The sequence below is a fragment of the Coffea arabica genome, chromosome 3c (genome assembly GCF_036785885.1).
Source record: "Coffea arabica cultivar ET-39 chromosome 3c, Coffea Arabica ET-39 HiFi, whole genome shotgun sequence".
NCBI lineage: Eukaryota > Viridiplantae > Streptophyta > Magnoliopsida > Gentianales > Rubiaceae > Coffea > Coffea arabica.
In genome coordinates, this window is record NC_092314.1 from 2355095 (window position 1) to 2381326 (window position 26232).

Below are 26232 nucleotides of genomic sequence, written 5' to 3' on the forward strand. Positions count from 1 at the left end.
TTCCTTCCTCGTCCCGAACCCACCCCATACTTGCCTTTGGCAAAGTACCTGCTCCTTGATAATTATTCGACGCTCATGAAATTTCACGCTTATTCTCATTATCTTAAAATCTAACATCATTCATCATTCGTTAAAACCGAAGTTAGTTGTCAATTCATGGTACATGCAACAAAACCAATTCCCATCCCAAGTAAGAATTTAGTTCGACGCAAAGACGCTACCACTTTTATTCTGATGGTCAAGAATTCATGTTCATCATAAAGAAAGAAAATTCAATTATCAAGAAATTATGTCCTTGGTTCTATAGCAGCGAAAAAATCACGATGCCTAGCAACAGAAAGAAGCACAAATCTGCATGGTTTCAAGGTAAAGGCAGTGACAATTGCTCTATGAAATGAACTTATTATAGTTTTCCTATTCATGTAAGGTCCGGTGTCGCAGCAAGTATATCGAGTGTAATTCCATCTTTAATTACGCCCCAACCAATGAGTCGCCAATGCCCTTGTATGCGGCGACTTAAGACCACCTTCTCTCCTAGACTCGTGCATACTGGTGCTTTGAGGCGTAATTTTGCATGCTTATCCTTCACTTTAAGAACTTCAGCCCCGGTTGCCATGGATGAAACGTTCAGCAGCAGAATTTCTCCCTTTATAAGACCACCAACTTTTCCCTGTGCCGTGCCATTCATTGTCACTCCTAAAAGTTTGCTCAAAAGATGTGTGTTTGCAATCTGAAAATGGATAATGTGCAACACAAGTGAGAGGTCCTACATCAGTGAATTGTATGAAAATTCTGAATCATTCTGATTAAGCTTGTTTCCTTTAAATCTGCTTACCTTGATTTCAGTATAAACTTCAGGTAGTGTCCCGACCTGACCAAGAACTTGACCAACCAACCGATCACTGCGTGACAGTGCAGGATCCATTGTTGTGCCAACCCCAATAAGGCCACCAGGGACAGCAATTTGAAGTTTATTCTGTTCAGAGTGAAGTGAAGCTACTCTGGTATAAATGGGACTACATCTCAAGTTGCCGCTGGCATCTTTCCCCAGAATCCCTGGACGGAGCTCAATAATTTGGTTTACCTTCAGAACACCCTGTACACAAGAAGATTTATAACATACTTGTAACAAATTACTGTGAAACTTAAGTCAGTTATTCATTCATTTAGTTTTTCCTCTCTTCCTTCGTTCTCTTTTCATTTACATTTTCAAGAAGAGATGTTGACATGGATACCTTGGTGATGCTTCCACCTACAACCCCTCCTTTCAGCTCAAGAACTTCGCAACCAGGCTTATTAACATCAAACGAGCGAATCACAATCATCTGTGGCGGTGAAACAAAATCTCGAACTGGAACAGATATCTTTTTCATAATATATTCACACACCACATCCATGTTGTAATTCAACTGGGCAGAAATTGGTAGTATTGGTGCATTAGATGCGACAGTTCCCTGGTTGCATTAAGGGGTAAGAAGTTTGATTACTACTATGAATCAAGAATTGGGGGCCGAGGGAAATTCAATTTTGTCTGAAATATTCACCTTTACATATTTCTGAATCGCTTGATATTGATTCCTGGCCACCTCCTCCTGAACAAGATCCACCTTATTTTGAAGAAGGATGAGATTTTGAATTTTCAGAAGATCTACTGCAGACCAATGCTCAAGTGTTTGAGGCTGGGGGAAACTCTCATTAGCAGCTATTAGGAGGAGTGATCCATCCATTACTGTTGCCCCACTGAGCATCCTAGTCATAAATATTTCATGTCCCTGTACATCGAAATTAAGATCAACAGATTAATCTGAAAAGTATGCTGCAAAGACAAAACATAGATTCAGGTCTTTGAAGTACTTACATATCCACATGTACACAATTCAGTAGCCTACGATAAGGAGTTATATTCACTTATCCATATAATGCAGGTAGATTAATTGACCATCCAGTTCTTTAAACAAGTTACTTTACAGCTTAAAAAGTGATTTATGTAGTTGAAAACTTAACACAGAATTTAGTAAAAAATTAAGATAGGTGACATGCAGAAAAATTTGAGCATCCATAACTGTGACTGCCGGGGGAAAAGTACCATGTGCTTTACTTATTCAATCTCTGTTTCCAAAATGATGAACATACCGGGCAGTCAACAAAAGAGACATGTCTCAGCAGTTTCATCTTGGATTTCTCAAAACCGGGTACATCACACGGAGGATCATCAACCATGTCACTTCCATACACCCTGCATTATGTGTTTTTTAGGTAATTAGTACAAATTTAAGAAAAGATGAACGAAACCAAACTTGAGCAGTTCAATAAACTTACTTGTAACACAGAGGCCGAGGACAGCGCTCATCTTCACATTTATATATTTTTGCATTTGCATATCCAAGTCTAACAGTAATGTTCCGCTCCAGTTCACACTTGAAACGGGTAGTCTGTAATTAGTAGAAGAGCCAAAACATGTTATTAACGAAAAAGATAGGTAAATTATGATCAAAATGTGCTGAGAAATAAAAAACCAAGCATTGTAAGTTGTAGAAAAAGTGCATGACAATTACCCTGATGCCAGAGATTGCTCTTACAACGGTCGTTTTGCCATGCGCCACATGACCAATAAGGCCTTCAAAATTTCAACACAGTCAGTTGGGATTTGGGAAGCAACAATGTATTAAAATCAAACAACTGTAGGTCTAATGAGGATTACCAATATTTATTGTTGGTTGATAAGAAATTATCTCGGGAGAGAGAGGATGCAGTTTGCTGACATCCAACTCTCCCGGATCCTGTTCCATCAGCTGTTTCGGACCCATCAACTTTGGCTCTGTAAACTTTTTCCCTGATATTTTGTTCAACTGTGGTAAACCTTATAAAACACCTTCAACAACATAACAATTAGATTGTCATGAACCAAGTCCAGCACTAGCTATGAGTTGGTAAGATAATATAAGCGCATTATGTTGCAGGCTATACATATATATTGCAACACTGACATCAATCAACACCTCATCCTATTAGCACTAAACAATATCACTGTTCAGATTTGCATGGTTTGTGACTATTGCTTTTCTGAATTTAATTTCTTTAACAATAGGATTTGGAATCTAATCTCCTTTGTTCTTTCTGACCAATAAAAAGCCTAAGATTTTTTTTTGGTTGAAGTAAAAAGCCTAAGATTCTCCAAAGTAAAACAGCAATTAGTAATGTTTATATTGTCTGAACTCTAGATTGATAGTTCAAGCAATAGACATCAACAATTTATTGGACGAATTGATATGCAATCTGCAAATTTGCACGTACATAACTGAACCATGGATTTAGGAAGAAAAACGAAAACCAAAAAAAGAATTTTAATTTCCCTTTTTGATGAGAAGCGAATTAACAGATACATATTCAGTTCCAAAAAAAAAAAAGAAAACTGAAGAGGGAAAAGACGATCAGAGTCTGTTAAAACTAAAAAACTCACCTAAAAATCGAATCGACTCCGGTCAAGATTACTTTTTGATGATGTGGGACTTCAAAGAAAGTTGCCATGGCGCTGCTGTCTGCTGAGGAAGTAAAGGAAGAGAAATTCTTTCAACAACTCAATTGGTACTCATCTTTTCTTTTTTCTTTCTCGGGTTTGTGTGGAGAAGACAAACAAGCTTGAATCTTGAAGGGTGATTAATGGAAAAACCTGTCTCGGGGAGTCTGGGGGGTCTTTATCTCTTAGCAGCGGGGCACCCTGTGGGGTTAAGTTCCCACATCGCTTGGGGGGGTTTGGGGGGTTTAGTAGTTAAGTGCTGCGGAGCACTTCAAAAGTTGCCGGCTTTTGAAGTGTCTTCGCAGAGTCCATTTATCGAAACACTCATACAAAAAACTGTGAGTTATGAAAGGGATTAATGGGTATAGAAAAAGCGGCTGGGCAGGTTGATTGGGCTGCAAGTTACTGCTTACCTTCCAAAGTAGTCGTACCGTGGAAAGGGAGTTTCGTGTTAGACTGGGAACGGCACTTTTGATAATTAATTCCAGTTTGGTATGGAAATAGAATACCATTCTATGGCAATTTTTCAACATAAGTAGATAACGTCCCACCAGCATTCAGCCAAAACTTTCGTCGTCCTCTCACGTGCCCGGCATGTGGATTGGAAGTATCATGTTGTTCGCGCATCGCGCGTCAGCTTCCCATCTGGTTTCGCCTGCCAGTGTCCCATGTGACCGTCCGTCCTTCTCTCTGTGCGTCTGCTGCATTTGCCTTCTTCCCGCTCCCTTCTCTCTCCAACTGCATTTACTTCTCCCCACAATGTTGCTCTGCCACTTACCCGCATGCTCTGGAGCCTGCTGCAACATTTTGTTGAGCTCTGGTATTCGGTTCTCCCAAGCCCATAGCCTTCTTACCGGCCAAGGAGCTGCCACCTTCGCTGTCGGCTGCATCGGTACAGATCTTGTGCCGTTCGTTGGCCTCTCCTCCTCTTTTGTTGTAAGCTCTCTTCTTTGTCTTTTATTTTCCTTTCCAGTGAGGTCCGATCCTCTCTTCAAGTTTCCTCTGTTCATTTTTTTTCCCTGGCGTTCCTATTTTTTTCCATTGTCCGGTGACGTGCAGCTTTCTGTTTTTTTGCTCGGTCACTGTCTTCTTTCCGCCCAAGGAGGTGCCATCTTCGCTGTTGGTTGCAGCTGTCCGGATCTTCTTCCATTCGTTTGGATCTCTTCCTCTTCCTTCGGTGTAAGCTTTCTTCGTCTCGTCTTCCTGTCCAATCAGCTTCAGTCCTTGCTACAAGTTTCCTTCTTTCTTCTTTTTTTTTTTTTTTTTTTTTTGCCTGGAATTCGTATGTTTTGACGCCATCATCGCCGACCTTCAGTCCCAGCTTCAGTCCCTCGATGCTTCCCTTTCCGACGCTTCCGACAAACTCACCCTCGCTGACCAAGAAAAGGTCCGATTCTTATAACCAACCCGACCAAGTGAGCACTAATAAAAAAAAAAAAGGAAAGCCTGCCAGTCTATATTTTTACAATGAAAGAGAAATCCATGACCCGTATCAGTTTTCCTATGCCTCGCTCTCCCTTTTTTTCTTTTTTTGTCAATTTAATCTATATCTCAAGAAAGACATGGAAAATTAAGTTCATGCTTCTGAATATCATTGATAAGCTCTCTGTGTTCGTAGAAAATTCGGCCCAACTCTTTGTGCCCGTTTGTCTAACCTCCTTTCCTTGCTTAAGCAGGTCACTCATCATGAATATGAAGTCGAAACAGCAAATGGAAGAACAATTACAAAAAAAGGAAAACCAAAAGTACTGTAATGTTTGCGGTATGTAATTTTGATTTCTGATCAGTATGCATTGTCGTAGGGGAACGATTCTTTATGTGTATATTTCTTGGTTATGTGTAATTGTCTCTATTACTACAGGACCCAGGCAGACATAAAAAACTAGAGACACCAAAAGCTGTTACACCTAGAGCTGTTACTAAGGTAATTAAACAATGAACTAGGATAAATTTTCCTTCTCAGTGTCATCATGCTGGTTGTTTTAGCTTTTGATCTTTTGTGGAGTGTCAGTCATGTCTCACCCAACAAGAAGTAGGATTTTTGCCTATTTTTGATGAATGGGGTGTACTAGACAGGCAATAATCGTGGTCACAAAATTCTCTTACCTTGAAATGGTGTTACTCTTATTCATATCATTTAGGATTAAGTTGTGATTACTAATAGATTAATGCAATGAAACAGAGCAATTGGTTAACCTGAGCAAGGTAAAGTAGAAACAAGGAGAATTAACTGTATGTGATGAAGTTTGTCTCTGTACACTGCAAGATGCCTTGTGATTACGGTCACATATAATTTTATGTTATGTGTGCTGACATTTGTGATTGAAATTTCATGATAGGGAACAAAGGGACAAGTTCATACAAATTCATCTAATATAGGTGATCTGTTTTCAGAAGGATCTCTGAATCCTTATGCAGATGATCCCTATGCATTTGATTAGAGGTATCCCCGTTTCATGTTAGTTCTATTTGAATTGCAGTACTTTAATTAATGTGCAGTTGACCTTTCCTGTATTGGGTTAATAGTTCATGTACTCGGGTGCAAGATTTACTCCATAAACTAGACAATTATTTTTATTTTTTTTGCTACTGGAAATGGAATGGGACAGCTTTTGATTGTTAAACATTTTCCTTTTTATTAAGTATGAAGTGTTTGGGTCGACTGTGAAGAAGCCAGTGCAAAAAAAAAAAAAAAAGGATTTGTCTACAAAAAAGGTTGCTTCTACCCACTGATTATTCTATAAGATTTATTGCATGCATTGTTTTCTATGTCCTGAGCTACATTAGACGAGGAAACTTTTTTAAACGTTTAGCTTGTTCAATATTGATCAGGTATAATGCTATGAGATCATTTTGGTAAATCTGCAGTCTGGCATGAATACTAAATGTTCAGTTGTTCTTGATACTGCTAAGGAGCTGTTTCTCTTAGTTAAGTTGTTTGTAGTATCAAATCACTGCTGCATCTGGATTTTGGCAGGAACTGTATCATGCAATAGAAGGCTTTGCAAATGGAGGATGAAACTTTTTAATTCTAGACATTTTAGCACACAAAAAATGTACATTGCAACTGTAATAATGTTCCTTCATTGATAAACAAGAATTAAATGTTTGCATGTGTCTGAAATGCGAAATTGCCTGTTTTCGTGGCTCCAAAACTCTTATCTGGAAGTTTGATTGCTATAATAACACAGAGCTCTTGTTAAAGATGTATGGCCAATATTGCATTCCCCTCTGCATCTTGATTTTTTGTGAAAAGAAATTATGTTGATTTTTCATGTCACTTTTGTTTGTGCCTCCAATCTTTTACCCCAACGGTATCGTGCCACGTGAGAAAACTAAAATCAATTGAGGGTGTCTTGTCAACATATAAGACTATTTGTATACCTTGGTTGAGGTCAGGGAATGTATGATTTCCCTAGGTGCATCGTGGATTTGTTATTAGTTATTAGTTTTTAAAAACTCTATGTATTCCTTGGTTTCCTTTTTTTTGGTGGTTAATGTTATTTTTGTTATAGAGCATGGATCTGGCTCACTTTTCATGATGATACTGGGTGTGTAAATGTTATTGCATTAGGTGTCGAAGCTGAGAAGCTGATTGGTGTTAGCGCGCTTGACATGTTTGAGGCTGCTGACGATGAGGTTATGTGTTGCTCTATTCTCATGCATAGATACCTGAACTTGGAGATTGTTCAACTATGTAGCCAGGTCATTTGGATTTGTCATTAATGAACTTTCTTTTATGCAATTTAAATGGTCTGATTTGTGTACATGGATTCTTGAATTGCCACTTTATTTCGATTCAACCTTTTTGCAGACCTTTAAGTTGTACCATCGTGTGGCTTGTCGAATTGAACTGACCAGGCTCCTATGCTATTTCAAGCGTTCATCCGATGTGATCAACAAAGTGACATGCACTAAATACGCTGTTGTTGCTTGCTACCCAGTTTAGAGAGGTTGTTTTTGGATGCTTATTTCTTGTGCTATCTTGTCAGCTCGTGAACTTCTTTGAGCTTGTAGTGGCGTCGGTATTAGTTTTGAGGCTTATATGCTATTGATACTAATAGCATTTAGTGGTTCTGTTCTTTTTAAAAAATTTTCTTTGGGATGCTTTGTTATGCTGCCAGCTCAGAGCCTTTCTTCTTGGGCTGAGTTCTTAGGCAGCAGTAGTATTTGGAATAGTGATATGTAGACTATAGACCACATGTTTGTTACTTAGACGATTCATTCACTGGACAATTACTAAACTTTGTTTTGTTTCTGCGTTTCTAAAGCCTAGATCTTTGTATAGATAGTTCTTTAGCCTTTGGAGTTTTAAGCAACAAACATTCCTTCTGTCCTAGCTGTTACTTTTGTTATTCCAACTTATTACATCTAATAAAGTCAATGTCCTTTTTATTTTCTAAATTATATACCTGCTACATATGTTTTATGGGCATCCATAATAAATTATCACCGCGCAGGGCGCGGTTCATGCCTCCTAGTCTCTATAATGCGGCTCCGTTTGGATTGCATTTTTCATGGAAAAAATTACGATAGCGATTTGATATATATGAAGAATAAAAGTAATAAAAAAATATGATCACAGAAAATGACGTAATTTTTCAACAGAAAATGACAATCCAAACAAGGTCCGTTTGTTTGGATTGCTATTATCTACCGAAAACAGTGCTAATTCTTATGTGGGTGACATGGGTATTAAATTCTTCTTTGTTTTTAAATTGTTTTCCCTTTCATTAAGCCAAAAAAAGGAATTACAAAGAAGAAGAAGAAGTAACTACTACTGATTAAGGCATGATAGGAAGATGATTATTACGAATTTAAAACAATTTTTTTTAAAAAAAAAAAAAAAAAAAAGAGGTGCCATGAAATAATCCGATGTGTTTTGAAGTAATTTGGGCCTAAATTGTGGCCCAAACATTGAAGCCAGACTGTACATAGGTTCTGATTAAGTGGGCCAAAATTCTTGGCCCAACAATATTCCACGATGCTGATGCTTTAAATCTTGTCAATCTTTCTAATCAGGTAAGATGGAATGAGCTAATTCTATGCATGAGACACAGCCAGTTATTCTGCTACCTGTGATTCTGAAAAAAAATGCCAGTAACAGTTAGTTACAAAAAACCATAAACTCAGTTCCTAATGTTGCACCACCATTTCAGCAATTTCCATGTTACAATCTTAAAATTAATAAAAGAAAATACTAGAAAAATTGCTCCATACCCCTGTCACAACATTTCTAAGCTTTACAAGGCTGCTGGAAATGACCAAAACAGAAAAATACCAGGTTTTCCCCTTCATATAGGAAAAGAGAAACCCCTTCAGAAAAATTCTGCTGGCTTATCATCGGTAGCTTCCTCGCTAACACCATTGAGTACTTCCAAATCATCAAAACCTGTGGTAGGTTTGTCACAACGTTAACAATGCACAAAAGAAGAACCTCTTTCACCAGAAATTTTTGTAAAGGATATTCATCATTACCTACACCTAAGGCTTCAAAATCATCAGCACGCGATCCCAAGAGCATTATGTTGCCCATAGGTGGGGAAATGGTGCTCCAATCGGATATGTTTTGGTCGTCTGAATAAGCCTCCTCCTTCATAAGCCAATCCTCAGCCACTCTAGAGTTAGCATGCAAAAGGGGGTCCACTGGCTCCTGCTCTTTAATCTTCTGAGCCCTATAAGAATACATTTAGAGAGCAAGATTTATCTGGCCTCCATCCACATCTAAACTACAAAACTTTTTGACACTGATACTTAAAATCTGATTACCTTTCCTTCAGCCACCAATTGTACTGAACCAAGACAAGATCATTGAGCCTCTGATACTCCAAGCAATTTTTCGTTTCGTGCATCTGTTCAAGAGGTATGTGACTTGGCTTAGAGCCTATCAAGCTGCAAGTTTGACCAAGGATCCTGATAGCAAAGCGAGCTAAATTTGGGCATGCCCCGCCATATGTTGACCACCACTCAGCTATGGAGAGAGAGAGAGAGAGAGAGAGCAAACAGAATGAGGCTTCTTTCACAAATCCAATAGCAGGGTACTGAACAAGATAACTAATAATATTCTGAAGTATAGAAAATGGATATTATGCTGCTATTCTTGAGCTCATTTTCTGTGTATAGGATAGGTGCCATCTTCTCAAAATCTCTTAATTATCCATCTTTATGGAAAACTGTTTCAGCATCTTATTTGTCAAAGCAAGAGTGTTGCATCGAAATTTTGAGATTATGGCACAAGGCGAAATGATAGAACCCATACCAAAAAAACATGGAAAAACATATAACAGAAAACAAAACCAATGTATTCTTTAGTAAAATCTAACCTGGAAGTAATGTATCTCTAGCTCTTATTGCCATCTTCCTGCCAAAATCTCCATCACCATTCTGATACGAGATTGTCTCTTTCACAATTTTGTCCTGAGTATTAGGGTCAGGCACCAATTTCTCCACACAATCATATACATGGGATCTGATATGATGCATATCTCCTCCAGTACTATAGAAGAACTTTGGATTAAGATAGAAACCAGCAGCAAAAAGTGGGTGATGCTGAAGTTTTTCCCACCTTCGGTGTATAATGTTCCAGTAGTCATGGTAATCCTTCTGGTTAACAAGTTCTTTCTTGATTGTTTCTTTGGCTCTATAAATTCCTGCATAAACGTAACCCATTCCGGGCCTCTTCTCACTACTAACTATCCTCAAAAGTCGCAAGAATGGATCAGCTAAACGGGAAATCAAGGCACAAGTAGACCAAAATGATTCGCTACTGAAACAATCTAGGACAGCCAATCCCTCAGGTTCCCTTGAGTAAGGGCTCTCTGCCCATTCCTCTGAACTAACCATGTTTTGCAAATTCTGCTTGAGACTCACTAATCGGTTCAATGTCATGAAATCTGTTGCTGATTTCGAAACTCCTATGTCAACTAAGTCAACACCAAAAGTGTGCCGTCTCATCATATTCAAAATAACATTGTGATTGTAGATAAATCTTGTTATTGATTTGGCTTGTTCAAGGATTGCACTGATCAAGTCAAGCTTTGTAAAATCCTTAAGCATCAAACTTAGGCAATGACCAGCACAAGGAGTCCAGAAAATGGAAGGGTAAGCATCAATCAATCTCTTCCCACAAACAAAATATGGCTCTTCACCACGAGTAACAACTTGCAATACATTTCTCACACCGACTTCTTCTATCACCTTAGCAAGCAATTCGTAGAGAGCATCTACAGGATTTCTAATTTCAGAAATATCCAGAGACTTCAAAAACAAATTTCCTTCTGGACAATCAACTAAAACTTTTACCAACGTTCTGCCATTCTGTGTGACCCAATCATCAACCAAAATGGAACAACCACTCCTAGCCCAACAACCTGTGAATCTGCCAAAGTCACTTTTAACCTCTTTGACCGAATTTTTCAAAATCCAGCTACGAAGATCATTGCAAGAAGGGGTTACAACCTGTGATCCTTGCGAAGCTATGGCCTCAATCATCCTTCTAAAATAAACCGAATTTGTAGCATCAAAAGATATCCCTGCATACAACAGAAAGTGGCCAATTGCCATTTGAACCTGATTATCCACCACTTTTGAGCCAACAGCTTTATTACCATCTGCAGTCAATGTATGAGACTTATGAGGATTTATCAGAACAGAGGCCTTTCCCATTTGGCCTTTCTCTATCCTACCACCTGATCCGTTGCCCTCATGTTCTTGGTTCAGAAACACATCAGAATTCTCTTCAAGTGCATCAGTTTCAGGAAGCAAATCAATTTCATTATTTAAATCACGCCCATTAGCAAGGGTTTGGACAGCACCATTACCAGCATTATGATTGGGCATCTCAATGAAATGCTTTTGTTTCTTCTTTTTCTTCCCCACTGACCCACTTACATTTAAGCTCTCTTGCATAAGAAGGCGAACATCAGATTGTACTTCTGAGCAAACAGATCCATTGCCCGTACGACCAGCAAGATGTTCCTTAAGTCTATAAATCCCACCACCATTAAATATTTTTCCACAATATACACACTTGAGCAGAACCTTCCCCCCGTTATTAAACATTTGACAATGCTTCCAAGCTGGATCCCGCTTTAGAGAACCAATGGCTACAGGTTCCATATTAGCTGAATTCTCTTGCAGGTTTCTTCTCCTCCGTCTAGTCATTCCCCCTACACTCTGTTCACCATTAAATTCATTACTTGCTCCTTCAATATTCAGACGCTTATCGGAGTTTGTTTCAATGGTCTCTGTTAGCCGAAGCAAGTCATCAACTGTATTCAAATCATAATTATTTCGAAAACCCTCATCCTCGATGGTAATGTCATTTTGAATCAACAACTCATCCTCGGCATCAACAAACCTTTGTTTCTTCTTCCTTTTCCCCACAACCCCACTCAAATTCTCTTGCATTGCACGGCGAACATCAGGGTCAACTCTCATACAAGGAGAGCCCCCATCCCCCTTAGCACCTGCAAGATGCTCCTTAACCCTGTGAATCCCACCACCCTTAAAGATTTTCCCACAGAACACACACTTGAGCTCAACCTTCTCACCATTCTTATACATTTCACAGTAATTCCATGCAGGATCACGTTTTTGCTTTGTCCTACGTTCTGAACTGTTATTCACCTCCATTCTTGATTATTCAAGTATGCTTCCTCAAGATTGCACTATCTAGGCAGTGACAAAATCCATCACAGAAATCATAAAAATCAAAACTTTCCTACTTTCAATAATCAACTTCATACATAATCAACAATCCCAGTAAGCATGATTGAATGTTCAGATATGTCCCTCAAAGTTTAGCTATCTGGGCTGTGACAAAAACAATGAAAAAAGGTACCCAAACAAAAAAGGATCAATACCTTTTTAGCCTCAATAAACAATTATAAAAAATCACCAATAATCACAGTAACCATGCAGGGGGAAAAAAAGTCAATGCCTTTATACAATTGGGGTTGTTTTCCTACTCAAAATTCAGTAATCAGTCAATTTTTACTGTGGTGCATAACATGCAGATTAAAAAATGACATGAACATCAAAAGCTGAAAATTTGAAAAGCTTCTCAATAACTTACATGGAATTGATCTGAAACCGTTTCGGTTGATTTCTCCTTTGCAAGAAGGGGTTTGGCGGAATTGGTAGAAATTTTCTCAAACCATAAGAAACGATGATTTTGAAGAATTGACCTGGTCTGGTTGGACCGGCGTGGTTAAATACGAAACCTCCCGACTTGTGTTGGGTTGGCCGAGGTTTATTGTTTGGACTTTTTCGAGTATTCTTTTGGGTTAAAGCGGGTAGAACCAGAACTTTTGCAAATTTAAGCTAACCGAAAACTTGGGGTACATCAGCCCAACCCAAAACTGAGTATCGGGTAGACAACACAATTCAATGGTTTTACTTTTGGGAGTTCAATTGACTGACGTCAGCTTAAACTCTTTTTCTTTTTTAATGTCAATGCTCGGTAGTCAATTGAAAAGTTTTTAAATTCCATACCCATTATTATCTTTCAAATTTTCAATTTTTTTTTAATTTCACCTGTTAATTTAGAAAAGGGTGATTTTCACTCATGCAAGAGATGTGGATCTCGTGATCCAATCATTTTGCACAATTCTATGGCATATTAACCACTCGACAAAATTAAATATTTTTTTGACAGAATTGGCCAATTAAATGTGATGAAACTATCAAATTTTGAGGAAGATATAGTTTTAAACCTATATTCGGCAAAAAAAAAAAAAATTTGTTTGTTTGTTCTCAAGATTTTACTTCGATTAGTTTCTCAATATATGATTGAATATTTTACTGTTAGTCTGAATTAACTATTATATTATATAAAAACATCAAATATTTCGCCACTACACTTTCTTCTTTTCTTGTTATAAAAAAAAAAAAAAATCAAAATCAACATCATGGGTTCAAGAGAAGAGTATTCTCTCCAACTTAATTTGATCTCTCTGCATGATTATAACGGATTATTGCACGGGACGGAATTTATTCAGCCCGTATTTTTGGGCTGCGGCTGATGGTTCCTTGTCAACCAAAACAAAAAACTTAATTTGGCCTCCAATGTAGAGTAACAAGCACTGCAAATCAACTTGGTGCAGTGGATGCAGTCTCCATGAACTAACTCCTTGTTGGATTCAAGAAAAGTGATGAATTAACTGATTCTCGGGCCACTCCATCATGTAACAGCCCTGATGCCCATCCTAGGCTGCCATTCAGCAGTTCGCCGCAAGAAGTTGTCACTAACAGTGGGTTTAAAAAAAGTTGCTGAAGCAGTCCTGAGAAACAGGCAGAACTAGCCTTGTTCTGCCATTTGCTGCAAATGGGAAGGTTGTTTTTTGGTCTGAAGGGAAGTTCCGAAGCCTCGTGATGCATCTCCATACATGAGCTGATAATGCTTGCAAAGAAGAAACGTTATTGCTTTTGCATCCACCATTTTGCTTTTGGTTTCAGTTTTGCTACCGACTCTGATGAGAAAGAGAGATGGAAAATTCTTTCTCTAAGAACAATTTGCGGTGATGCTTTTTTTTTTTTCTTCCTCTCTACTTCCTGTGAAGCTCGAGATATTCAAAACAACATAGCTCCAAATTTTTGAAGGGAATTGCATATTGTTTGATAGTAAAATATCAGTTAGATAAATCCTTGAGAACAACTTGGGAAGATAAAGCCAAAATTTGGTGTTGTGAAGTTAGTATATGTTAAATCGGTAGTTTCTAATTAATGCTTACCGGCCATGTTATCATATAGGTAGATTCATTTTGCATCTTGCAATCAATTTTAAGTATTCTTGAAATCTAAAAATTAATTAATCATTCTTCCAAGAAACAATTCTTTTTCCTTTTTTTCTTCTATTTCTTGATCCACAACAGGTAATTCTTTTATAATTAAGTAACATGTTTAACTTATTCTAATCTATAACTTATTGGATTTATCTAGACAAATGTATAGATGAACTATTATTAAGAGTTAAGACTAAGTAGATGGAGATGTTCTTTAGTGGTTAACCTCATCCTCCACCAGCGTCGGTCATTTGAAATTCTAGGCAAAGGCCAACATCGACTAAAATTTTGTCAAAAATGTTTCAAGGGCTTCATCATTAAACAATGGCAAAATTTGCAGCCCTGTCAATACATACATACCCGTTGCTTCTTGGACAATAAGTTCATCTATTACATAATCCTAACTGTGCACACTTTGCATTCAATCAGCTGCTTTTATGTCTTCTAATCTGCAAAATATTCTAAGAATGTGCAGCACCAATTCTTTTCTCACCACAAAAGATGCAGCTTTTAAGACAGCAAGAGTAAAGAACTTAGCAGCCGTCTGAACTCTGGAGCTGCCTCTGGCTGAGTTCATCACAAAACCAAGGAGCGGTTCTCTTTGATAAGAATAAATTCGATCAACAAGAAACTTGTACTCGACATCACCCCTGTCGAAAGAGTGGCTTCCCGAGTGCTACAATTCTAAGCAATCGAAGCAAATGGAAAAAACTGAAGTAGTTGTAATTAAGAAGCATGTTTAATTGCCTATAAGGAGGGAACGTAACCTTTTTTGGCTCGTCACATTGATCAGCTGTAGTTACTGAAGATGCTAAGAAGGGAAGGAGCAAGGTAAAATGATGATGAAGAACATGGAAGGGAGGAGTTGAAGAAAGGCTTCTATTGCTTTGAGAATAAGAAGAGAGTGGAAGATTTTTCAAGCAACAGATATCACAGCAGGAGGTACTTTGACATAGTGGCAGCCCCTACAAGACCAAACAAGCAAAGCAACGATATAATGTTGGCCATTGCACTAGATGTGTCCGCTGACAGAAAAATTTTGTGAGAATCGCAGTCTCCTCGAAAGCCTCTGACAATCATAGCCTGTAAAGTCACAAAATTAAACTAGCCTTTATTAGATATCATACTGTAAATTGTGACTTGCATTCAGATCTGATGATGAAGCTGAAACTCAAATCAAGTTTACCCTCAAAACAGTTAAATTCTCATGTATGTACATTCACCTCAAAACAGTTAAATTAGTTTTGCAAGTTGTTAACTAATTTTTAACTATCAACAATTTGATATAACCCCATAGGTTTTCTTTTGCCTGATCGACTCTTCTACATAATAGATTGTCCGCAGCGACAGTTTTGGACTACAGAGCATGGAAGGGACATTTCAGTTTGGGAGTCACTTTTTTCTTTTTCCTTTTCTTTTGGGTTGCTTTTCCCCCATTGCAAAGAACATCTCTGAGTAGGGTGGTCTCAAGAACACTGCAACAGTTCGACATGTTCTTTTTACAGGGCACAGTAGCAAGGAGAGGTAACAAGCAGCCATGGCAAGGTGCATTTTGGTATTCAAAGGTGATAAACTATAAATCAGCTTGAGAGGAAAAGTTCTGGCAAATATTCCAAACCTGAGATATCTGCTCTGAGTGCCTGAAAATGTTTTTGAAGATCCGTCTGATGTATGTAAAGAAAACTGCAAATTAACACCACATATCTCAATACACATGACAAAACTAATGTAGTACTATGACATTGTAGAATTGCTTAGGCATCTAATGAAGTTTATGGTAAGGGCCATTATGAGTATAGCCACATCATTCCATGGAAACGCACAAGCCAGGTGCATTAGTAGTGTATCATGAATAGAACCTTTTACATCTCGGAAAATGTTGAAATGTCTACATGCTAAATACTTGTACCTTTTTACTTACCATCAACTGTCTCCATAGTGGTCAAAAGCTGCCAATTGATTCTGCGTGATACAATCCCCAGGGCAACATTACGAACCTATTGACATTACAAGGTGAGAACATTCTTGAAAAAACATCATGGGTAGCCTATCATATTAAACCGAAACTCTCTCTCTAAAAATCAAAGAAAATGATACAAGTGACATGATAAACCTATCTCACCTCATCGAATACCAAACTGATGAACCTCAAAGACAGTAAGAGAGTAAGGATGACTTCTGCCACAGGCAAACCTAGATGCTTCAGAGGATGGATGAACCACTGCAGGGCAAATGCAAGCTGCTCGGGAGTCGTACTCGTGAGGCAGAGGCTTGCACTTTGGAAGATCTTTTGTAAGAACAGAGGCCAAGATCTCAGAAAAACAGAGCTATTCAAGCTAAAAAAGTTCATTAAAGTATCTTTAAGGACCTGAAGAATGCCTTGGCAATAAAGAAGATTTTCCACAACTAGGATAGAACATTTAAGTCACTTATTTACTATTGTCTACAGGGTCTAAACCACCCAAAGGTTTTATTAACTTGTCCCAACATTTGCTTTGTCTGTGAATCACGGTTATCTGTGATTACTTATCAGAGTAGAAAACAAGAAATCACTTCAATATTTAAAAGTAAACGTGGCTTGATTAGATATTTCTTGGTCCTATGGAAGAGTAACATGATTATATTCTAACTGAAAGTTAAACATTAGATCCCACATTTACTTGCCATATTTTGTGTGAACTTGTATTTTAACGTCTGTGCTTGTCTAATGCATATCCCAATTCTAGAGTCCTAAAAAATGTGCCAAACTTTCATGTGACAGACCTCAGAAAAGCATACCATCTGTGGCCTAAGACTTCTGGATAGACAGGAAGGGTGGTACAAATTTTCATTTTTTTTTTTTCCCTAGCAAGGGAGGGGTGGGATTTAAGAAGCGGGGAGGGGGCAGGGGGCTTGAGTTCACCCTTAGCCACTAGATCAAGGCCACCTCAGCGGTAGAAAATTTCATCATGCACCGAATAATCATTTTAAAGTGTTCATTTTTTTTCACAAAATTTGGCAATTTGCTCAAGCAGAAAAGACTCACAACAGCATGCACATAAGAAGATGTAAGCATTCGTCCATAAGTCCATAACAGGCACATTAAGCATACGCACATCAGATAGCTGAAAAAAACACTCACAACAAAGGTCAAACATGCTGATGTACTAGCTGTTGATAAGCCCTTCCTTGTCAATTGTAAGGGACCAAACTTCATAACAACGTATGAATAGCCATCCAAAGATGTCGGAAGATTCGGCAACCCCAAAACTGAGGGTGGTGGAGTTCTTGAAAATACAAGGGATGGTGCACTATCTGTACCCAGTCCTAGCATTATAAATAAGATCCCAGAGAGCAGAGTCACCCGTCCCAACTGGTCCTGTAACAACATGAATAAGACACTGTCCTGCATCAGCACTCCCATATTTTCCACAGGAGAACAGAGTACACATACACTATCTGAATCAGAAGAAAAACATGGAAGTACAAAGAAGGTTTTCCTAAATGCCATGCCCAGAAAGACGTGAAGAAATATCTAAACAATCCTTTTCTACTTGTTTGGCAAAGAAAACAACCAATTGTTCTATTGGAGACATAAACTTTCCTTATTCATCGGTAAATCAAATGGAGAACAAGACCGCAATCTTTGACAAATTCAAAAAACAAACTTACCATCCAAACCTGCTTAGGCTGCATCAACATCGATAACGAAGCCAGGAAAATCACTAAGCCAAAGCGCACAGAGATGTGTGACCTTGCTGGTAAAACAACAAGTACAAGGAGCCATGCCTGCATATAAAGAAACTAGGAAATCATCATAAATGAAATAAAGGAACGAGAAAAAGAAGTAATATGATAGTCCCGAACAAAAAATTGCTCCATGGCAGGAAGTTTAAGGCAATGCCCAGAAGGAAGTCAGGATGAACTCCTTAGGCAAGCCTTTACTTAAATTCCCTGTTCTTTTTATCATTTTTTATCATCAAAGATTACTATAGAAACTATTCCCAGTATTATCAAAGATTACTAGAATTGAGTTCTATCATCCCCACTTCTCTCTATCCCTTTTTCTTTGTCTATTATTTTTATTTTTATTTTTATTTTTCCCCTTCAAATACTAATTTGAGTGTCTGGTATTGTGGGGAATAAGTTAATTTTCCTTCTCTGCAAGGAACTAATTGTCTCTGCCGGAAACCAGTTCTAAAGTCCTTAAATTTCGTATTTAAGCCAAGTAAAAGCAATCCCAAACAAAAAGCACATGCTGGGGAAAAAAATGGCTAAGTTTCCAGTTATGCTCCCAGTTAGCTTCCATTAATCAAACTTCAGAGATTCAATTACCCTTTTACGCAATCTCACAAGTTCAGAAAAACCCGAGTGAGAAAAAAGAAAAATGAAAGGAAGAACAAGCCAAACTGAAAATCAACAAATTGAATTACTTTTAACCGCTGTTTAGGAAAAAAAAAACTGAGCAAAAAAATGGAAGGAAAATTTGTACCAATTTAATTCTGGGATCAACAGAGTGCAAGAAAGTTGTTGGTGAAGATATATACTGGGCAATGGGACTAGAAGTAGCCTCAGAAATCCATCTGAATATTTTATCAGCAGCAAGAAAGTCTCTTGGAACCCATTTTTCCCAGTTTCTGGAGCCCCCAACTCCTTCACTGTTTGCTGCACATCTGATAAGGGGCTTTCTTAGCTTTTGGCAGTGATGGTGCAAGAAATAAAGTTGGGTTCTTGAGTTTGGAGTGAATTGGTGTTTGAAGATTGGTGTAGTTAAGGGCCTAACAAGGAGAAGGGGAGAAGGACAAGGAAGTTTCGATGAGGGATGAGTGTGGAGAACTTGGGCGTACATGGGTCCAGTCTACAGATTACTGATACAATCGGGCAGGTTGAGTTGGGAAGGGGTTCGCGAAGGGGAAGAGGGAGGAAAACAGTTTTAAATCTTTTGCTCTTTTTTCGTCTTATTTGTTTTCTTTTTCTTTACAATTTGTTTCCTTGCTCTGTTTTTCCTGGGATTACCTTGAGGTTATTGTTGCCAATGAGTAGTAGTATATCAGCTTTGAATACCTCTGAAATTCAGCAACCCCTTGAAATCTAGTGTACTATTTGGAGACATCGTCTGTTTTTGTGAAAGAGGAGAGTAACCAATCCAGAATTGATTTGGCATGTTAAGTTGGGATTTTTTTAGTTTCTTCCCTTTCTAAAAAATTTAAGGAGCTCTTCAACCGGATTGGAAAATTTATTATGGTGTATTCTGAAGACAACATGTTCATTTTCCTTTCAATTGCAAATTTTTCATGGATCATGGGTCATCTCATGGGCATGCTTAGAATTGGGATTGTAACTCTTTTGAGGAAAGGCAATTCATGAAATGCTTATCAGCATCAGGAATGCACAATTCAGATGAACTTCAGACCAGTTATTTCGGTCCAATATTAACATGTACTTCATTACACCTGTTTTTCACAAAATCAGGCACGCCAAATCAACAGAAAGAGAATTATGGATAAACAAGACAAATTTGTAAATCCTTCACTTCATTAATGTAATTCTGATTCGAATTGAGAAGATCAGACACGTCCTCTGATAATCCTCTCACGTGCAACAAGGTCTTCAACCCCAGCATGGATTGCCCCGGTGCAGAACAATTGTGTCCCACTCAGAATTATCAATATGACCTCCAAGGTCCTCTGAAGTAGACACAGAAAAGCATATATTGATAGATACATTTACGCTCCATTCATATTTTAGTTCAATTTGCAACAAAAATTTTTGATGGCTTACCAAATTTGATTCTGTCCAGCCTTTGTGAATCTCCTTGCAAGCCAACCTGCAGAAGACATATGGCATTCACGAGGTATCAAGTCCCAATCTTAGAAGAAACTGAAAGAATGTAGTTGAAAGTGCTGAAGGTTTGATGATTCTTTTACCCCATGGCAAGCAGCGTGAGTAACCAAGTCATCAGAGAGGAGGCAGCAGCTGCATGTAAGTTAGGAAGGTTCCATTGGATCACACTCTGGATCCCAGCAATTGAGGTGATAAATCCCACAACACCAGCAATGAGGGAGAAAATGATCAGGAAACCAGTTGCCATGTTCCCAAATGGAAAGTATATTGGAAATATCCGAGCTGGGATTGTCAGAGCAGATGCTGCAAAGCGGCAAAAGTGATCACTCTAGCATAAGTTGGAATCTTGCTTAGCAGATGCAGTTGATAATATGGTAACTACCTGTTTCACGAGCTCTTTGAATTCCATGATTTACTGCCCATCCTGAAATTGCTGCAACAATGAAATAAAGTATGACATTAAGAACTAAAAGGCCAAATGCTGCTGATTTGCCCGCCCCAGAAGCCATGGCCTTTGAAGCTTCAATCAAGAAAACCGAAATTTTGTTTTCTATTACACCCTTCTTGTGTTCAAAAAGAGCAACATATGTATATATATGCCACAATGGTTCTATACTTGGCCCCAAATCAATGGTCTAGTCAGAGCATCATCTGGCTTTTTCTCTTCCTTTCAATGAATATTTTGAAGTATCTTCAATTCAAAGAAATTGTTGGAATTTCTTAGCATCATTCCCACTTTACCTCATAGAGGAGAGAAGAATCTTTTTTGCTTTCCAGGTTGTAAAAGTAGTTCCTAAATATTCCAGAGGAAAAGCTTAATTTCATATGTGATTCCAACATTCCAGGTAGCACTATTCTATACTCCTAATCTAAATACCGGCTCCACCAGATATTGATGCAATTCAGCTTTGCACATTTTAATTTGAGTTAAAGTAGTATTACCTAATAGTAACTGTTAAAGCTTGTGGGCTACTCATCCCTCAAATTATTTCTAGTTGATTAGGAAGATGAGGTGCCTGCACAGTTCCTCTAACCGGTAAAATGAGTTCAACAAAACCAGAGCATAATTTTTCTTTCCTCTGGACATTAACTTACTGAACTCAAAACAGATGAGGTCGTTTTCTGCTGCCAAAAGATAACAGTTAAATTAGCAAATTCCATCTCCTTGGTGAAAGCAAATAGCTGATGTTTGTCTTTGCAACTCCTTGCAGTTGAGGCTATAATAAATGTAGAAGTGAGAATTGGATACATGAAAAACTAAAACAGAAAAACCAAAGCACCATCTCATTAGAAAAAAAAAAAAAAGCACAATCGAATGTCAATCTACAAAACAGATTCATGAACCCTCTGATCCCAAACAAATTGGAATCTCAAAGGAACCAATTAATTAAGAACGGCTGACAGCCAATTTAGGTTCCTCATTTACACGGCATCTCCCCAAAGTGGTTACAGATAAAGAGAACGAGCTGCGGTCCTACGAGCTCGTGCATTTCAGAATAAGTTCACGTCTTTGTACTGCAGCTTCAGTTGTTTAAACCTTTAATGCAATCTTCTGTGCAGCAAGAGCTTCTGCCTCAAGTGTGGGCTCCCAAAGAATAGTAGTTTCGGCAAGTAATGAAGTAACAACGTAGGGATCCATGTTAGAAGCGGGGCGCCTGTCTTCCAAATAACCTACAATAGAAGGTGAGGGACGTTTGAAGCCCATCAGTGTAAGCAACATAGTGCTAAAACCGCCACTCCATCCCCATTGTTGTCATTCAAAAATGGGCGTTTCAGAAGAATCCTAAACTGCTTAAGCAAATTTTTTGTTAGCAGTTCATAATCTTAGGTACATAATGAGCTCCCACTTATGTTGCCTCTGAGGATAGGAGGAAGAATATTAACCAGGTTCACATATTAGAATTATCTCAATGACAATGATAGGAGAATAAAATTTATCAGATAAACCTTCACTGTTATGCTCTTTGTGCTCTTATTGGTGAAATACCTTTGCCATTCTTCTCAGTATCACGCCCAACACGGATTGAGCAACCACGATTAGCAACTCCCTGCATTTTGTCATCAAGTAAACTAAGTAAGGGTATGGTCAAGTGATACATTGCTTTGTGGCATCCTTTTTATGTGGAGTGCCTTGTCTTAAATAGAAGAGCATACCCAAGAAAATGTGTTGATATCAGCAGTTTCGTGCTTTCCTGTCAACCTTCTTTCATTTCCTTCTCCATAAGCACTTATGTGATCCTTGTGTCGAAGAGATAGACTCAGGATTGCTTTCTTTATTTTCTCGTACCCTCCATCCTCCCTCATACTCTTTGTACTGTAAACCCAAAAAGAGAATAAAATAAATAATGGGTAATTGAAGTCCATATACTTTGAATCTCTGCATTCTTCTTGTATTCATTTCCTCATCTCCTAACATGCACTAACTTTACATGATTATCCTGAAGTACCTGTAATTGGTGTGGCATCCTGCACCATTCCAGTCACCCTGAGTATTGATGACAATGGACACAATTTTTCTGGTTGATTAACAAATTGGAAAGGAAAAAGAATTGCAAGATATATAGGATCTCCTATACCTCTATTGGTTTTGGATCAAGTGTAAGAACAACTCCTGCTTGTTCAGTAATTCTCTGTTAGTCAAGTAACAAGAAAAAAAAATCTCACATAAGTATGTATGTAAAATAAGTGATCAAGTAATATGACGTGAAAGAATGAAACGTTGCTAACTAGATCAACCAGTTACATCATACCCTGTAAAATGTGCTGTTATATGCTTTTAAGTTGACTTGAGAGAATAAATTGCCTTATTCTGGATACTATCCTATACACAGAGAGCTAGGTAGCTCCTCTTTGAAAAAGCTTTTGATGCAAGGATGCAAACTGTCTTACTGGAAAAGAATATTTACCTCAAGAAGGTACCTAGCACACCAGATGTGATCTCCAGCTTCAATTCCCACGCTAGGACCTACTTGAAATTCCCACTGCCAAGTTAATCTTAAATCAGTCATTTGACCAGGCAAGGAGTTGCCGAACAGGAGAATATTCATAATTGAATGTAAACAAGAAGTGTTTTAACATACATTCTTGCTCATATATAAGATATCAAAAGTTGAAAAAAGAATGGAGGGAGGAGAACCTGCCCAGGCATAACTTCACCATTCGTTCCACTAATATTTATTCCAGCGTATAAGCAGGCCTTGTAATGAGCATCAGATATGTCCCGTCCAAATATCTTATCTGCTCCAGCACCACAGTAATAAGGGCCCTAAAAATGCCAAAAAAGTTTAAACATACAGATACAGAACAATAATATCGTCTAAAGTAATAGTCTACATAAATTGACAGGTAACAAATCATGGGTTTCAGAACTGTTCACATTCTTGTGAACTAACAGATTTAAAATTTTTTTTATTTCATGACAACAGTCATTACCTGAGGACCGGGGTAGCCTCCAGCAGGCCAACCCAAGGGCCATTTCACGTTTGTTTGCAGTAAGGTGTACTCTTGCTCTATGCCAAACCTGGTTAAGGTTGATTGCAGAAAACGATTGACAATCACCAGTTAAAATATTCAAGAAACAAACACAAGAACCAATCAAGAAACATATCTTAAAGTTTGAGCCTTTTCTGTTCAGTTTTCCATTTTTTATTGGTGTCAACATCTAGCATAGACATAATTGAAGGGGTACTAAGTAAAATTCAGCCTAGGAGAATTTACCATGGTACTTCTGCTATAACCTTCGGGTTGCTAAAGATCTGTGCAGCTCTGTAGCGCTTGTTTGTAGGAATGGGCTCACCAGCCGGTGTATAGGTGTCACATATGACCTGTTCAAGCCACGTATGAAACTGTTACATGAACACAATTTAATTATAACACGAATCAACAACTACTGAGCTAGTTCTCACTCACCAAAATGTTGTTTCCTCCACGGAATGGGTCCTTGAAAATTGCCTGAGGGCTAAAAGTGTATTCAGTCAAGCTCTATTATGGAAGGCAAAAGTAACTAGTGAGTACATAAGAAGGTTAGTTGCAATGGATTCTTACTATAAGATAACTTCACTATCTTCTCCAGGTGCTTGTCCAGTACTTGATCCATCATAATTCCACTTTGGGAGCTCTGATGGGTGTTCAACTGGCTTTGAGATTGTCTGAAAACATAATCAAGCTCAATTACAAGACTATCAATCCACAACTTTATGTCATTGGTCACTCCAAAATTCACATAAGAAAAAAGTATTAGCATCACATACCTTTGATTTACTACGCACATCAGTCCCAGATCCTCCAATCCTGTTACAAAAAAGCAATAGTTAATCTCCAATTCTTGACAACGTAATGCAGATTGTACGCAAGCAGCAAACAATTAGCATAATCAGCGGACACATCATCAAGCGAATGAAAGACAAATTAATCTATTCAGCCAAGAAAGGTATCATTTTAAGGTCTAAATGAGCAAAATACTATTGTTTCAAGAATGCATCATGCATAAGAGAAACATCAATTACCAGATATACTCAGCAATGATCTTATCAGTATACGGAGTTACGTCCAGGTTTAGCAGCTGTTCCACCCGGTTAACAGTGCCATTTTCTGATTGAAGGGCATAAACTTTAAATTTGGAAGAAGTTTTAATAGCTCCTTTCTTGCTTTGTTTCAATACGAGGGAGCTCCACATCTTTGAAGTCAATGGACTGACATCCATCAAGTTTTTTGTAACTCTCATCTGCCATTGTGGAGAGGGGGCCAGGATTTGTGCCATTTCCAATTGCTGGACAGAAATTTCAAAGAGAATAACGTATATTGCTTTTCTAATGTGGAATCGTAATATATTGAGCAAAGAATGCTAGGATAAGCGTGAAGGATAATAATGATACCAAAAACAGAAAATTTGCTAAAATTATTTCGTAAATGATGAAAAAGAATCTATGGTACTTCGAAGGAAAGCCCTGCTAGCAGAATCAATCAACCATGGCAAAGATTCAAAAGGACACAACTTTCCCTGATTTAGTTCATTTTGATAGAATTAAATTCATTTCTTTTAAAGTTTCCTCTTGCAAGATCCATGATAAAAGCACGTATTGTATGTCTAAAGTTCTGTTAGGAAAAGTTGGCAACTTTGCAATAACTGAAGTTTTTCCTTTTGATTCAGATGATCACCATAGCATCTCCAGTCTACTGTTTTGAGGGCTTCATAGATTCATATACTGAAAGTCAGCAACACTACAATTCCCTGTTAAATTAGGCTACGAACATTTTGCATCCGCCATTTGCTAACATTTGCCAATTTTCCTCTTAAGATTCTAAAGTAATTCGAATGTTGTAATAACAAATGCTAGTATCTGTCTTCTAAAAATAAAAATGTTCTGATGGACATAAAAAAAAAAACTAGTTCATTCGAGTTGCAAGCATGCTCAAAAGTGTGTGCCTGCACTCTGCAGTGTGTGTTTTCTTGGGTGGGCTTAGACGGTTTACTTGTACTTCTGCCTAACCTTTTTTTTTAAAGTTTTCTTATTTCTTGTTTTCTGCTAACTGCTTTGCTTTGTCCTATCTTGTATTTTCTCGTTAATAGTAATTTTATTTACTCATTTATTTGGGGTAACGGGCAATGCCCACAGAAAACCTGGGCCACGTAAGTCAAACAGCCTTGGAATCCCACTTCAAAGGTACTAGTTTTTTTCAAGTACAGTTTTATTTTCAAGAACTCAAAATTCGAAAACAAAAGAATTGCATGTCGAATGTTTGTAGCGATGGATGTTCCTATAGTTCGTGCATGTAAATTGTATACCCTACAGGATTAACATAGATGTGGAATAAACAAAAACTTACACGCAAAAGTACCTGGAAACTGCAGCCAAAGTGGCTTGAAGATCTGCAGCAGCTACACTGCAGAAGGGAAGACTTCTGACTTCAAACTACCACCAAAAAAAATCAAGAAAGAGAGAGAGAGAGAGAGAGGCCAAGTGGCTAAATGGCTTAAAGGGTCTTATAATATGGGTCGATGGGTGGACATACTGGCTTTTCCTTAGCAGATAGGGGTGGACGTTGAGTGGCGGAAAATAGTGTTTGGTTTTTATGAGGCCTCAAAGGGGACTAGGGGGAGTTGTCAAA

The 26232-nt window shown here is 38.1% G+C and overlaps 6 protein-coding genes across 20 annotated transcripts; 1 reads left to right on the forward strand and 5 right to left on the reverse strand.

Moving 5' to 3' along the window:
- Window positions 1–251: 251 nt before the first annotated feature.
- Window positions 252–3874, reverse strand: LOC113734050 (eukaryotic translation initiation factor 2 subunit gamma-like). Its single transcript, XM_027260367.2, has 9 exons — window positions 3461–3874; window positions 2702–2872; window positions 2556–2617; window positions 2320–2432; window positions 2134–2236; window positions 1545–1772; window positions 1236–1454; window positions 836–1096; window positions 252–730 (listed from the first exon to the last, which is right to left on the reverse strand). Exons 2-9 carry the CDS (start codon window positions 2805–2807, stop codon window positions 419–421), a joined length of 1404 nt encoding a protein of 467 aa, XP_027116168.1. The 5' UTR covers window positions 2808–2872; window positions 3461–3874; the 3' UTR covers window positions 252–418.
- A 188-nt stretch (window positions 3875–4062) lies between these two features.
- On the forward strand, window positions 4063–7804 carry LOC113734051 (uncharacterized). 14 transcript variants are annotated; one of them, XR_011841397.1, is made up of 8 exons: window positions 4073–4453; window positions 4577–4696; window positions 4833–4904; window positions 5194–5279; window positions 5379–5441; window positions 5857–5960; window positions 7092–7222; window positions 7332–7804. XR_011841397.1 is itself a non-coding variant. In XM_072081781.1 (7 exons), the coding sequence occupies exons 5-7, from the start codon at window positions 5930–5932 to the stop codon at window positions 7464–7466; spliced, it is 231 nt and encodes a 76-aa protein (XP_071937882.1). In that variant the 5' UTR covers window positions 4071–4453; window positions 4577–4696; window positions 5194–5279; window positions 5379–5441; window positions 5857–5929; the 3' UTR covers window positions 7467–7804. The 14 variants fall into 14 exon arrangements, 7 of the variants coding, with proteins under 7 accessions (XP_071937882.1, XP_071937880.1, XP_071937879.1 ...); XR_011841398.1 differs by lacking the exon at window positions 4833–4904 and having other exon boundaries at window positions 4063–4453; window positions 6161–7222; XM_072081781.1 differs by lacking the exon at window positions 4833–4904 and having other exon boundaries at window positions 4071–4453; window positions 7092–7156.
- A 777-nt stretch (window positions 7805–8581) lies between these two features.
- LOC113734053 (uncharacterized) lies at window positions 8582–12733 on the reverse strand. Its single transcript, XM_027260369.2, has 5 exons — window positions 12594–12733; window positions 9841–12331; window positions 9287–9488; window positions 8996–9192; window positions 8582–8909 (listed from the first exon to the last, which is right to left on the reverse strand). The coding sequence occupies exons 2-5, from the start codon at window positions 12149–12151 to the stop codon at window positions 8836–8838; spliced, it is 2784 nt and encodes a 927-aa protein (XP_027116170.1). The 5' UTR covers window positions 12152–12331; window positions 12594–12733; the 3' UTR covers window positions 8582–8835.
- Window positions 12734–14916: 2183 nt separating this feature from the next.
- LOC113734054 (protein ABCI12, chloroplastic-like) lies at window positions 14917–19281 on the reverse strand. Its single transcript, XM_027260370.2, has 7 exons — window positions 18773–19281; window positions 17953–18069; window positions 17423–17659; window positions 16424–16588; window positions 16223–16298; window positions 15920–15984; window positions 14917–15384 (listed from the first exon to the last, which is right to left on the reverse strand). The coding sequence occupies exons 1-7, from the start codon at window positions 19127–19129 to the stop codon at window positions 15232–15234; spliced, it is 1170 nt and encodes a 389-aa protein (XP_027116171.2). The 5' UTR covers window positions 19130–19281; the 3' UTR covers window positions 14917–15231.
- A 394-nt stretch (window positions 19282–19675) lies between these two features.
- Window positions 19676–20758, reverse strand: LOC113738187 (membrane protein PM19L). Its single transcript, XM_027265415.2, has 4 exons — window positions 20507–20758; window positions 20208–20427; window positions 20062–20107; window positions 19676–19967 (listed from the first exon to the last, which is right to left on the reverse strand). The coding sequence occupies exons 1-4, from the start codon at window positions 20631–20633 to the stop codon at window positions 19848–19850; spliced, it is 513 nt and encodes a 170-aa protein (XP_027121216.1). The 5' UTR covers window positions 20634–20758; the 3' UTR covers window positions 19676–19847.
- A 624-nt stretch (window positions 20759–21382) lies between these two features.
- LOC113738184 (glutamine synthetase leaf isozyme, chloroplastic) lies at window positions 21383–26103 on the reverse strand. 2 transcript variants are annotated; one of them, XM_027265412.2, is made up of 14 exons: window positions 25963–26103; window positions 24630–24892; window positions 24375–24414; window positions 24169–24272; window positions 24034–24082; window positions 23842–23948; window positions 23557–23644; window positions 23261–23389; window positions 23031–23105; window positions 22701–22754; window positions 22572–22609; window positions 22279–22438; window positions 22112–22172; window positions 21383–21795 (listed from the first exon to the last, which is right to left on the reverse strand). In XM_027265412.2, exons 2-14 carry the CDS (start codon window positions 24881–24883, stop codon window positions 21656–21658), a joined length of 1299 nt encoding a protein of 432 aa, XP_027121213.2. In that variant the 5' UTR covers window positions 24884–24892; window positions 25963–26103; the 3' UTR covers window positions 21383–21655. The 2 variants fall into 2 exon arrangements, with proteins under 2 accessions (XP_027121213.2, XP_027121214.2); XM_027265413.2 differs by having other exon boundaries at window positions 25951–26081.
- Window positions 26104–26232: the final 129 nt, after the last annotated feature.